General features: G+C 53.5%; 4 protein-coding genes across 4 annotated transcripts; 2 read left to right on the top strand and 2 right to left on the bottom strand.

Moving 5' to 3' along the window:
* Positions 1-17: 17 nt before the first annotated feature.
* On the bottom strand, positions 18-2,588 carry BBK36DRAFT_1169704 (hypothetical protein; the record flags this gene model as incomplete). Its single annotated transcript, XM_024895352.1, has 1 exon — positions 18-2,588. The coding sequence occupies one exon, from the start codon at positions 2,586-2,588 to the stop codon at positions 18-20; it is 2,571 nt and encodes an 856-aa protein (XP_024749351.1).
* Positions 2,589-3,029: 441 nt separating this feature from the next.
* On the top strand, positions 3,030-3,420 carry BBK36DRAFT_1135634 (ribosomal protein S21e). The gene is made up of 2 exons (XM_024892706.1): positions 3,030-3,081; positions 3,146-3,420. The coding sequence occupies exons 1-2, from the start codon at positions 3,050-3,052 to the stop codon at positions 3,375-3,377; spliced, it is 264 nt and encodes an 87-aa protein (XP_024749350.1). The 5' UTR covers positions 3,030-3,049; the 3' UTR covers positions 3,378-3,420.
* A 494-nt stretch (positions 3,421-3,914) lies between these two features.
* On the bottom strand, positions 3,915-5,746 carry BBK36DRAFT_1120722 (DNA photolyase, class I; the record flags this gene model as incomplete). Its single annotated transcript, XM_024890733.1, has 2 exons — positions 3,915-4,461; positions 4,518-5,746. The coding sequence occupies 2 exons, from the start codon at positions 5,744-5,746 to the stop codon at positions 3,915-3,917; spliced, it is 1,776 nt and encodes a 591-aa protein (XP_024749349.1).
* A 1,471-nt stretch (positions 5,747-7,217) lies between these two features.
* BBK36DRAFT_1141943 (XLF-domain-containing protein) lies at positions 7,218-8,840 on the top strand (the record flags this gene model as incomplete). Its single annotated transcript, XM_024893488.1, has 1 exon — positions 7,218-8,840. The coding sequence occupies one exon, from the start codon at positions 7,218-7,220 to the stop codon at positions 8,838-8,840; it is 1,623 nt and encodes a 540-aa protein (XP_024749348.1).
* Between the last annotated feature and the right edge of the window lie 4,354 nt (positions 8,841-13,194).

The raw sequence follows: 13,194 nt of genomic DNA, 5'->3' as shown, positions 1-13,194 counted from the left end.
CTCATATCCATCCTCTTTCATAATCGCTTCCTTTCTTTACCACGCAAATTCACTTTCCACAAACAACACACACTCTTCGACTCGCACCACTGCTTCACCTCCATGGTGCTCACCTCGCCGTCAAAGCCCACGCGAGTCAATTGCCCGCAATTTAGCCACGTTGTTAGATCCTCGAGCACGATTGGGTCGTAAAGTAGCATCTTCTCGTGCCAGGAAGGGTTTGCAGGGTCAGTTGTCCTCGGTGCAGAGGTCACGGCTTTGGTGATGTACTCATGGCTAAGAGGCTGATCTTCAGTAGGATGGATAGCCAGCGACGGATCGGTGTCGTCCATGACAGATACAGAGAGATCCACTGGCAGCGGCGAAGAAGCACACTCGAGAGACGGTGATGGGATCGGCGATAGACTGCCGTCACTCTCAGATGCGGAGTCTGGAATCTCGACAACCATTTTGGCGGGCGGTGCTTTGCGTTTTCCTGCCGTGGGTGCGTCTGCCACACTCTTGGATGGCGTCCTCTTTGCCCTGGATGCGCTCGCCGTAGTGCGTTTTCCAGCAGTAGAAGCGGCAGCAGCATCCTTCCTAGGCCTGCCTCGACGCTTGGTCGGAGAGACCGGCGGCTGTGCTGAGGGTGGAGGTTCCTGTGCTTCAGGTGTACTCCCACTATTCTTCCTCGGCCGCCCACGAGGGGTCCTGACCTCACTATGTGAAGCACTCTCTCCTGCAGCTGTAGATGTAGTGACGGTCCTCCTCGCAGCAGGAGATACGGGATGGTTTCTGCCTTGCCAGCACTGCTCTAGCAAGGCAATTTTGGCCTGTCGCGACTTGACTGCCTTGAAACCATAAGAGGCAATTTCTTTGGAGAGTCGAGCATCTGTATACAGTTCGAAAGAGGGCTTTACAGCCTGTGTCTCAGCCTGCTTTACCTCGCTGTTGCTGCCTTGTGGCTTTGCAGCTGGACTCTCGGCAGCTGGTTTGGTTCGTCTCGGAATCGGCGATCCGGTTGAGATGTCACTACCCAGCTGTATGGAGTCATCGGCGATGAGGAAGTTGGTGGCCTCGACACTTTTGGATGGTGACCCATTGACCGGCTCGACGAGGAGCTCACCATCTAAGCTAGTCTCGACTTCGTTGACGTTGATGCTCAGATTGGGCAAAGTAATCTTTCTGTCGACGCCGGTATACCCGAAAAGATCATCATCAGAACGCGCAGGCAAGGGCGGGGAAGACTTTTCCATCATCTTGCTCAACTCAACATCAAATAAGTCTCCGTCGACGTCGCGAGCGCCGGCAGCCCATAACCTCTTCCGTTCTGGCGGCTCGATGCCGTCACTGTTCACAGGGGTGTCAAGGTCTATATACTCGGCTTGATTAGACCGCCTCATTGCAGCATGGAGATCTCGTAGAAAAGTAGGCGAAGTTTCGACCGCTAACTGGCTTGACGTCCCAAAAACAAAATCTTGCCTGGCGACTTCTTGCAGCGCCTCTGTTGGGGGCAACAAGACTGGGGGCGGAGGTGGAGCCGGCTTCTTCTTCTTCGCGGCAGAAGCTTTGGACGTCCTCTTTCTGGGCTTCGCCTTGTTTGCCCCTTTCACAGTTGTGGCATCTGACTCCTTGATCGTGGCGGGTTCATCAGCAATCAATGGCGCTGGCCCTGGCGGCTCCGGAACCCTATACGCTGATGTGGCAAGCTCTGTTATGGTGCGCGGTCTCTTCTTCGGTGCTTTCGCTTTCTGTTTTGGAGGGCCCATAGGCTCTGCCTCTGGAGATGTATCTGCGGGTGCTGCAGATGTCATGACGAGTTCGACAAGCTTTCGCTTTCTGAATATGCTGGCATCTTCATCCATGGTAGTCGTAGAATTCTGCTGTAAATTGTCCGGGCACTTGTAGATTTCGAGAAGCTGCTCAAAGTTTTGAGCCCCTCCACGAGGCTCTCCCGGCGATTGTAGATCCCCAAGAGCAGGAGAACTCGGCTTAAGGATAGTCGTGGTCTTGTGGGATGGAGGAGTCCAGTCAAGCCTTCGAATCATGGCCGGCTCTAGCCTGAGTGGCGCATTGATATCATTCTCAACCCGCAATGACTCAATTACAGGCTGAGCCGGTATTGGTCCAGCTTTTTCGATTTCTGTCGGCCTTGAATCACTGGAATCACTCTGTGAACCGTTCACCTTTGATTTGAACCTTTTCCAGGGCTGGTCCTTTGCGGGAGAGCCAGAGGGAGAGCCAGACTGCGACCTGAATCTAGGAGGCGCTGCATGATGCCTTCTAGCCTCAGGGGTCCGTACGGTGGGAGGATCAATGATGAGCAGCGAAGTGTCGTCAGATTCCGTGGCTTTGAACCCATTAGACATTGATCGAGTTGACCTTGATGAAAACCCAGCATCCTGCGTAGTTCGTGCTCTTGTGATTTCCGTCTCCTCGTCAGATGAGATGACCAATGCCGGGTCGTCGCGTTTCGGTGGCTGATTCCTGGCGCCGCGTGACAAGATGTCTCCAATTGCCGGTAAGTCAGGCGACGATGAGCGAAAGAAGTGAGATTTCCGGTTGGCGCTCCGTGATGGCGAAGAGAGAAAGGCATTAGGAGACGCCATCACGCCAAGAGGAGACCTCTGAGATGCGCGTTGGCATCTCAGCAAGATTCCGCGCGGCAGGATGATGGACTTGCGAAGCTGCACTCATAGATAGAAACTGGAGTCGCCTGTCGGTATAGTATGCATCGGATTTCTTTGGCGTTACCGCTCACTAAGTGCCTTATGGCAGACTAGAGGCGTGTTTGATGTTTGTCCAAAGCGTCGGTCGGGCCCATCAATATCAATCACGCCGTCTGGAGAAAAGCGGGGCGCAACAGAAGTCGCGGAATCGCCACGATGTCACATGACGGGTCAGCTGACGCACAGAAAGCCCTCCCCGCCCCACGAAATTCATGGGCCATGTCAAATTTCCTAGGCGAATTTTCGCTGTATCCCACCACCACGGCCCTCGACAACTTCTTCCCGCCAAACGCATCCTAATCCGCCTCTTCACCACCAATACCCCCTCCCTCACAGCCAAAATGGAGAACGACCGTGGCGAGATCGTCGACCTGTAAGGAGGACTCATGCAGAAAATTGCTGGAGGAATGCAGGAATGCTGATTGTTGCCCGTCCAGCTACGTCCCGCGCAAGTGCAGCGCTACCAACCGCATCATCAAGGCCAAGGACCACGGCTCTGTCCAGATCTCCATCGCCAAGGTCGACGAGAACGGCCGCGCTGTCCCCGGCGAGAACCACGTCTACGCCCTCTGCGGCTTCATCCGCGCCATGGGCGAGTCCGACGACTCCCTGAACCGATTGGCCCAGCGTGACGGTCTCGTCAAGAGCGTCTGGAGCGCCCAGCGATAAATTTTTCCTTTTTTGCAACAACACGAAAAAAGACTTGGAAGAGGTACAATCCAGCGCCGAGACGACCATGCCGACGAGCATTCGAGGAAACCCAGGCTTAGCTAACCTGAGAGTAGGGACTAGCTCGGGTATGAAGGCAGGCGTGGAAACTAGAGTTGGCTGCATGTAGCAAATCCAATTCAAGGCGTTTTGGCTCCGTTTCGAGACAAACTTGGCGACATTGAAATATGCGACGCGGACGTGACGTTGATTGAAACATTTTCCTATCGTCTTATGAACACCCACCGGCTAGCAAAGTCTCCTCGGACGAGCGCCTTTCTGTTCTCCATGATCGGGGAGATTTTGGGGCTACTTTGATAGCCTCCGAGCCGAAGATGAAACATGTGGCCTTCAAATAGCTGTGGCGGTTAAGTCGCTCGTCATGGTACAGATACGGGTCATACATGTCTAGTTTAGTTCAGCATGAGTTGCATATTAATCTGGACTTAGAATTCTTATACTACGTCAACAACAACTCCTAGAAACTCGGGTCCTTCTCTACCTTCCACTCTCGATGCCTTCCTTGTACGCGCTCAAGGCACGCTCTCTTGCGCCTCTATGCTCGACAATCTGTTTCGGATAACCCTGCTTCTTCGCTTTCGTACCAGCACCTCGATTGTACGGATCATGGATTTCCTTGTTGCTCAGTCCCGCCAACTCTGGCACCCACTTTCGGATATAATCGCCATTGGGGTCGAACTTTTCACTTTGGAGCAGCGGATTGAAGATACGGAAGTAGGGCTGAGGATCGACTCCAACGCTCGCACTGAAGCCCCAGCCGCCATTGTTGCTCGCGAAATCCCCGTCTATCAGATGCTCCATGAAATACCGCTCACCCATGCGCCAGTCGATGAGCAGGTCTTTGGAGAGGAATGAAGCAACAATCATTCGGCACCGGTTGTGCATGTATCCCATATGATTGAGCTGGCGCATCGCGGCGTCGACGATGGGGTAACCCGTTCGGCCCTCGCACCATGCGGCGAAATGATCTCGGTCATAGGACCATTGGATATTCGAGTACTCTGGCTTAAATGGTTTGTTCATGCTGGATTTGTTAACACAGGTCCACTTGCTATAGTTGATACACTATTCGTTACTCACCAGACATATGGCCAATGGACGAGAACGTGCTTATAAAAGTCTCGCCAGGCGATTTCGCTGATCCAAGTTTGAATCCCCTGGTGTCCGCCGTCCAGCTTCTTTGTTTTGTTTCTATCCCTGGCCGTCCGAACACAGGTTCTCGAGCTAATCGTCCCGCTCGCAAGATGGACAGACAGCCGTGACGTGCCGTCATCTCCTGGAATGTTCCGCTTGTTGTGGTAGTCGCCAATGGCCTCGTCGCAGTACTTTTCCAGCCTAGCCATAGCTTCATGTTCACCGCAAGGCCACAAAGGACGAAGCGTCTTCTTCTCTGCGTCGCTAAGCCTCTTGTTCTCTGGCGCATCGGGAATGCTGCAATCGAAGAGCTTCTGGAACTTTGTACGCACTCCGTTTGGATTCCTCTCAGGCCGATCAAAAAGCTCCAGGAGATCCAGATTCTCGTGTATGTGAGCCATCCAGGCGCGGTACCAGGGAGTATAAACAGCATATTGCTTCCCGGAGCCAGTATGCAACTCTCCTGGAGGTACAATGCATGTGTCATGGACAACTTCATACGATTTGTTGTTCGCCGCAAAGTGGCGAATCATTTGAGCTTCTCGCCGTAGCTCGTCAACTTCGTATTCGATGTTGGCAAATAGATGATTGCTGCCCCATTCCTCCAAGAGCTCGAAAACGCGCTGTGGGACATGCTTTCTCTTATGCACTGTTTCCACGTACAACGGAATATCGAGGGCCGCCAGATCCTGCTTCAGGACGCTCAACGTTCTCAGCATGAAATCCACTCTGACGGGCGAGGTGAGATGAGCCTCAAAGTCTTGAGGGCTCACGATGTACATGCAGATAAGAGGAACGCCGGCTTCTTTCGCTTTAGCGTTGGCCAGTGCAAGAGATCGGTTGTCGGTATGTCGTAGGTCCATCTTGAACCAATGCACGACTGCGTCCTTGGGTTTGACTTGTTTGCGAGCTTGAGCAGTCTCCTCCAGAGCCTTGACGAGCACCTCCATGGGTCTGGGAAGTTGATCCGAGTTGTAAGCCAGAGCTCGAGAGTTGCTCATCTCAGGGGGGTAGAACCGCCGCAGAACGATGCCATTTTCCTCAGCTTCATGGGCAAATGGATGTGGTTGGCGAAGGTCGTCTCCATTCGCCTCATGCTTGAGCTTCTTCGGTTGGAAACCGTTGGCTCTGTCCACGGAAAATGCTGTCTTTCTTTTTGCACCTTTGAAAGGCATGGTGCAGAAACTGTATGCCGGTAAAGCAAACCGAGGTACTCGGAGCGACGAAGGTGGCTGCAGATAGATTTTGTCTGTGACTCGAAAACGACTTATAGCACGGATGCTTGTGAGTGTCATTTACAATGCGTGATGAGGGTCCTGGATCAATAATGAACAAGCTGCGGACGTGGAATGACACGGTACGGTCTAAGAAAGATAGCAGAGTGCTGCGCATTTTGAGTCTTGGGGCTGCCTCGCGTTTATCTATGACTTTCATGGCTGTAAGGGTCTTCGATGTAGTCTGCGTCAATGGCGTCTGGAGATCGAGACTTTGGGCTGCCGGAACTCGGTGCGATTGTGGTGGCTTGATATCCCTGCGTTAGACGGCGAGACAAGGCGGAGATTGTCGGTGCAGTGGCAGGCGAATAGGACTGAGCCAAACCCAAATATCTTCTTGCATTACGTTTAGGAGATTCTTCTCGGGGATAGCAGTCTATTCTGTGTCTCTTAGAAGAGGAGGTGATGATGACTCGGAGTTCACCTACACTGGGAGCTGAGCGTGATTCACATCATAGGATGGTAGCCTTGAGAGTATACAATACCTGACATCACTCACTGAGGGACATAGTGCAACTAGTGCACAGTACCTAGGTACGAAGAGCCTTATCACTTAATGACCACCGTCCACCTGGTCATCAAAGAGAAGGTGCGACCTCATAACGGTTAGATGCACATTTTCCTCCCAGAAAACATCACCGAGCATCATTCCCTCTCTCTCTTGATAAACTCATCTTCATCCCCCAAAAAACTCCAAGTCCCGTGAATGATGCGACGTCTCGACATCGACTCCGACAGCTACCGCCATCCGTCCAGGCCAAAGTGCCGGCTGGACCCAGAACCGCCATTGCGCTAACCTTTTTGTGCAGTCCCGAATCACCAAAGCTGCCTGGCCACCAGCAAGGATCAATGGTGCCTTATCGCCAGACCGCGCCGCCGCCGGGCCTCAAACGCGTTCCGCCTCGTTTCCAGAACACTTCCCGGTTCGACTCTAGGGCGTATTCTGGAGAGACAGCCGTGCCGAACTTGTACACGTTTTGGATGTGAATCATCCTGAGCTCAAGGCTACACAGCGACATCCAACGCCGTTGGTCCTATCCCGCTTGGTGCCACAGGGCGGACCTGGTCTGCCTCTCCCAGATATTGAGGGGCCGCGTCCGTCTCACGAGCTCACCAGCTTGACGGCTCATAGGCTACAGTTCCGCTGCGGCATAGATATACAGACAGATCTGTTGCGCACGGCCCAGCGCTCGGTGCAACACCGACCTGTTCAGTCCTGCTCCGACTACAGAACCCCAGCTTGTATTCACCGAGAACCCCCTTGCGGGCACACGGGTGTTGCCTCACAAGCACGCGGCCCTCTGGAACTTACGACACTCCTCCTTCACCTCTCTCCCACGGCAACATCTAGGGCTTTCATATCGGTGACACCATGTCTAGCGACTTGACCTGGCGGCCGTTGCCGCAGGCCACATCATCTGACATACCGATGCTTCTCGTCTCGGTTGAAATCGGCGCCGCCGCATACACCGTCCGGATCACAGACATGGCCAACATCTGGGTTGAGAGCCTGGACCGAAAGGCCATCTTCATGAGGGGATGGAGCGAGAACACAAGCATAGACCCGAGTGATACACCCGAGAATATGGCCAAATTGCTTGGTAGTCTGAGATCGGCCCTAGATCCCACGCAGCCGGGCCATGAGCAGACCTCCCTCACCCTGTCACCAGGCTCCTCCGCAGACGCTGGGGAGGACAGCCTCACACTGCTGGTGACCTGCCCGCTCCCGGGGTTCCAACCTCTCAAGTGGCCTATTCATCTCAACAAGTCTCCGCCGTCGGCTATTGCTACTGATCTCGTCTTGCCTTTGCTTGAGGCACAATTTGCAAGAAAGCAAGAGGTGGACTCGCTCGTACAGGCGTTGCAGCAGAAAGACGCAGTCATTGGCAAGTTGGCTGACAAGTTGGAGGCCACTGGGACTGGCCTCGAGCACGTCTTTACATCTCTTTCGGGAAGAAAGAAGGTGTCGAGAGCCGCTGCGGAAGATAAAGTGAAGGGGCTGGCGCCGTTCCGCCAAGACAGTTGGAGATCAAGCCTCAAGGCGGTCGACTGCCCAACCAATGTTGGCGATCTTGCGCGGAATGTCTTCGACGGGGAAGGACTGAACAGACGCTGCCAGATACAAGTGGACGCCTCCCCAGCTCTGGATAAATGGTGGCATGGTTTCAAGGGTGCCTCGCAGCTGGTGCACCGTCACAAGCGGCAAACAACTCCATTTGCGAAAAGGTCGCCATCGCCGAGAGCCAAGTCTACAAGTGCGGAGGACGACGACTTTCAAGTCCAGCCAACGCCTCCGCATCTTCGGTCCAAGGATAAAGGCTCGCCTGTAGCTATAGCAGACGATGAATCGACAGCGGATGAAGAGGATTTGGATGAGGAGCCAGCGCCGTCTCACCAAGCTCCGCAACCCAGCACAGGAAAGCCTGCGTCACGTATGGCCAATTTCGGCTCGGGTGAATCGAAACCTAGGACCTCAATACAGGATACCAAGGCCACCGGTTCGCGGGCTACAACGGCACCAGCCCCGGAAGACGATGTGAAAACGGCGTCAGAAGCCAGTGACGAAGAGATGCCTTCGGTCCGTCCTGCATCTTCCCCCAAGCCAACGCCAACGCCTCCGCCAGCGTCGCCTCGGCCTACCCCTAAGGTTGGAGGTCTAGGACGCATCGGCGGTGCTTCAAAAAGGCATGCTGCAGAGGCTGCAGCAGCTCCCAAGACCAAAGACACTGAGACTTCGGAGGATCGGACGACCGCAAAGCCTCCCGCTACAAAGAAGCTGGGGCATATCGGGAAGAAGGCTGATACAGGAAGCTCAAAAGCACCCGCAGCTGACAGTACTAAACGTGGACGCCCAACGGAGCGTGAAGAGTCCCAAGACGAAGATGAACCCAGAGAAACTTCTCAGGAGCGCGCTGATCGGAGGCGCGAAGAGTTGAAGAAGGAGCTTGAGAGGAAGGCAGCAGCTGGTCCGGCGAAGAAAAAGAGGCGATTCTAAACCAGCGGCCTAACACTTCGAAACATGCTACATCATCAATATATGATGTCCAACATGGCTTGGCCATGGCCAGTACATTGTTGGATATTCTGCCCACTGAGCTGCTTACTAGCGATAGTCGCTCATTCTGACTGAGTACCCGGTTGCACAATGGTTCTGGGTCTTTCCGTGCCTCTTGGGACACGTTGCAAGAAGCATATATCTTTGCAACCATAGTTCAATCATTACTACCTTCTAGCTAGAGTTGGTTAAAAGGTTACCATCGGTCAAACCCATCGTGCCCCCCTGAGCCATTGTATGTCACGTTGCTGTGCAGCGTATCAGTTCAACAGTTTCAGATACAAGAAGCACGGGTTGCTATCACGGTATACTCCAGGATTTTCGATCCGGGACTATCGACACACTGTCAATATCAGTCACTGCTCAGCACCTTGGGCCCCTTCTCGACAGCAATTCGTCGTGGCACATAGGCCCATGTCACACGTATCGATACTGGAGTGCAAGTGTTCTGTCGGCAGTCGAATGGCCCAGAATTTTGGTCGTGCCCGCTACTACTATTTTTCAAAAGAAGCCCCTATTTGAGTGTAGCTGTTGTCATTATCCAAACACTCGTGAACATCGTAGCACAGATTGACGATGCAGACGGTCCGAATATGGCTCAAGCTTTGACACATGGGTGGTCCAAGTAGAAGACGCACGCCGATGCATCATTGTACACGCCTTGGGTATACTAAGAACTATGTCTCATAGAGAGGCTAGAGGCCGTGATACCGAATTTTCGAGGTAGGTGGCCAGTACGATTTTCATTGTGGGAACTATTCGGCTGATTCTCTCCAGAGATTCTACTCCTACGCTCGAGCTACTTCATAAAACGAGAACGGTGTGAAGATGCTAAGGTAACTATGGCCCTCGCGTCTGCTCCTGGGAAGGCAGCAGAGATCCTGCCATTGTCTGGCCATCTTTCTTGACGGGGCGGATGCATTACACGAAGGCCTCTACTGACATTGGTTGATACCCAGCGGCCTCCATTGCGGTCGAGTACTTGGTCTGAGCTTCAGGAAATGAGGCGTAAAGAGAGACCCGTCGTTTGAGGCGTATGTTGCCTGGAAACTGCTGCAGAAGCTTGAAGAAATCAGCGCAACAAGAGCCTCCTGGCGGTCAGTGTCATTCGAAATTCCTCGGAGACGATTCTGTCCTTTCTCCTCCCTTTCTGCATTTTATTCCGCCAAGCATGATCGGCCGAGTCTATCTCTAACCTGCTTCATAGAAATTATGTGGACTTGCAGCGCTGCATCAAGCCCTCTTCACAACGTTCCGAAGGCGTGCATCGCGCCTGACTGCGTCTGAGACAGAGCATGGGATGTATGTGGTCAAGCCGTGCTACTACAGAATTCGAGCAGGAGACAGCAAACCATGGAAGGAAAAGAAAAGATGAATAGAGGACCTCGAGAAGATGCGACGGCGATGGCTTACGATTGGCTCTTGTGGCTGACGCCGCTCATCTCGACTGGGCGCGTACGTCTGCATGCACGTGTACGAAACGGGCCAGTATCATATCATATTCGAGGCAGGCTGCGGCTGGGGCCGCCTGACTCCCTACCTCGAGTGGCTGTCAAGTCCTCAGCTGAAGGCTAGCCGTACGGTAAACCGCCGTACAGAGGTCGAGGTGTCAATGCACATTGCCTAAGACAAGGATCTCTGGGTGGATGCTTGACAAAGCAGTGTCACCACATGCATGTTGCCAGGACGAGGTTGCTTCTCCAAGTCGCACAGCAACGTCCAGATGCGAGGCGACCCCAGGTGGGAGGATTGGGCTGAAGACTCGAAACGAGATTGGTTTTCGAGATGCCAGGGCTCAATGACTGTACTGGAGGTCAATTTATGTGCATTGCCTGTCTGCCTCTATCGCACTGGAATATCTGAGCTTGCTGCAAAGCCGTCTCTCTTTGCACAGCATGGCCGCAGCCGTTGTCTGAATTCGGATTCGAATACTACACTATCACGATAAAGCAGCGAGGATTCGGCAGCAACTGCATAGTATCACGAAGATCAACCCGAAGCACTTTTCTCTTAAGTCTTCCATTTCAAGGTTCGCAATGTACAATGCAGCACCTGCGTGTTATGGATGGTATGCCGGTGCCCACCCCCAACGACGATGACGAGACGTCTTCTCGGCCCCTAGACCGTAAAGATCGGTTAACGCTAAGCAATCTATATAATCCCGGCTAAGGGACATGTCAGAAATCAAGAGAGAAAGAAAACAACAGCCCTGGACAGTGAGAGGCAGTGCTGCATGGCCCTGCAGCCACAGCAGAGAGATGTTGATTCGCTCGATCTTGCTCGCCGGCCAGGATCGTGCTCATCGAGAAGGATTCATTGCCTGACATCGGGCGTCACTATGAAGTGCCCCGATGGGCTCCATGTTCCTGGATTATGGCAACGAGGATGGCCACTTGTCCTTGGCATATGCATCCTGCTCTCGAGCCGTCCGTCCCGGGGTGTTACGGTAGCAGTGAACGCCTCGCATATTTCAGCCCTCCGGTCTATGTCAGCCGCAGCGAGGAGTCCGGAAGAAGTGAAATAGACTACCACCAAGCCTTCGACTAAGCCGGGATGGCTTCCTTACTCAGCCAACTTCACATCGCAGCTGCACGGGGCCGAACCGCTACCACACGAAACCTCGTTCAGCCCCATTATCAACAAGAGCCTCTCCCCACTCTTCAGAGGCATGATTGTGGAGCAAACGAGCCGCAACGGCATGGGAGACGTCTTGAGCAAAGTCGAAGGAGAAGGAAGAAGAAGTTCGCTTGGAGAAGGCCTATGGCAGAGGTGGCACTCATCAAGTCCTTCTGATATGCTCTTGTGGGCCTCGCCGGCTTTCCACTCGCTTGGAATTCCTACATTCGACGGCTGTGACATCGTACGAATTCCAAGCCCACTAGTCTGCAACAACCTCTTCGTGCCACGCGACCTTCTCGGTATCTCTCTGCTGACTCTGTCGCTCAAGATATCCCCATACCGCCAAGGAGCGCTCCCAGCTAACACTCCTTTTCAACTGTTCTCTGCCGCTGTCGTCTTGCATGTTTATGCAAGCATACTACTATTCTTGGAGTACAGGAATGGTCGTATTCACATATGGAGATGAAGAGCCGGGGTCACGACGGAATGCTGTTGTTCTCCGCATCACGTACTACTACGGTACTTGTGCTGCCACTACTTACTTGTACAGCATTTGACACCAACCCGACATGCCCCGGTTGCTGTACACCCACATGATCGCCGGAGCCCTGATGGGCATGGGCGTAGGCAACGCCTGTCCGTGGCGCTGCTCGCCAGAGTAAAGTCAACGGGACGAAGATGCAGGCTAGTCTGGGGTTCTTTGGCACGCTCAAGGCAACACATGGCCAGTGCCAGACCAGGCACCACTGAAAAGGAGAGGCCCGCGCATCAGGTACGAGAAGGAAGGGGGGTGGAAGACGCAAGGCACAGGATTCAGCAGAGCGGTTTCTGGAGCCATGCTCCGTGCATCCGTCCAGCATGATGCTTCCGCCCGGGTACCTGAGAAGTATCTGGAACCTCTTCGACTTGGCCGATGATGTTCTCGTATGGATACCAAGATGCGTAGCGGTGAGGGCCAGAGGTAATGGGAATGGGATCTGCAATGCAATGCAGAGAGGGCTCGCACTGTTGGTGCAGGTCCAGGTTGGTTCCGATACTAGAGCCACCGTCTCACTTGCATGAGTTATGCCATGTGTTATCTATGCACAACGCCAGAGCGTGGGGCAAAACTCTCCGGAAGCAACGAAAGTGCCACCAAGGTGCATCTCATAGGAGAAGAACTATCCACCAATGACTGGGCTCGTCTCATCGTCGGTCGAGGCTCGATGGTCTACTGCAGGTGTCAGGTAAGTCTCTCCGTTGCCGCTAGACACCACTCTCATGCGAGTACGGCAGACGCTCGATGGCTGCTGGGGCCGCAAAGGCATGGTGATCGATCATATAAGTCAATTGGCTTAAGGCATGCTCGAGCTGGACTAGTATCACGGAAGTTCGAGGTTCCCGTACGGATTTCGATACGAGGAGCGGCTGCAGGCAGATGCCAGCAGCTGGCTCTACCTACTTCACCCGAGCACGTCTATCTGAGACATTCAAAGCCTTTGCCGGTTTGAGGGACTATGCCGAGAAGAGAGGTTTTTGTTTATACTCATCTATGAGTAGGCCAATGCTCGTCAGGGATTCCACCTCTTTCTTTCTGCGATACGTTGTTCTTCTCTCTTCAGCCTTGCTCTTCTTCGCTCAACAAGAGGCCATGTGCCATTATGCAGTTTCTTTCCTTTTTGACGGTGGTACTCGT

The sequence above is a fragment of the Trichoderma citrinoviride genome, assembly GCF_003025115.1.
Source record: "Trichoderma citrinoviride strain TUCIM 6016 unplaced genomic scaffold BBK36scaffold_8, whole genome shotgun sequence".
Classification (NCBI taxonomy): Eukaryota; Fungi; Ascomycota; class Sordariomycetes; order Hypocreales; family Hypocreaceae; genus Trichoderma; species Trichoderma citrinoviride.
The sequence above is the reverse complement of the archived record's forward strand: the minus strand, read 5'-3'. Positions and strand labels throughout refer to the sequence as shown.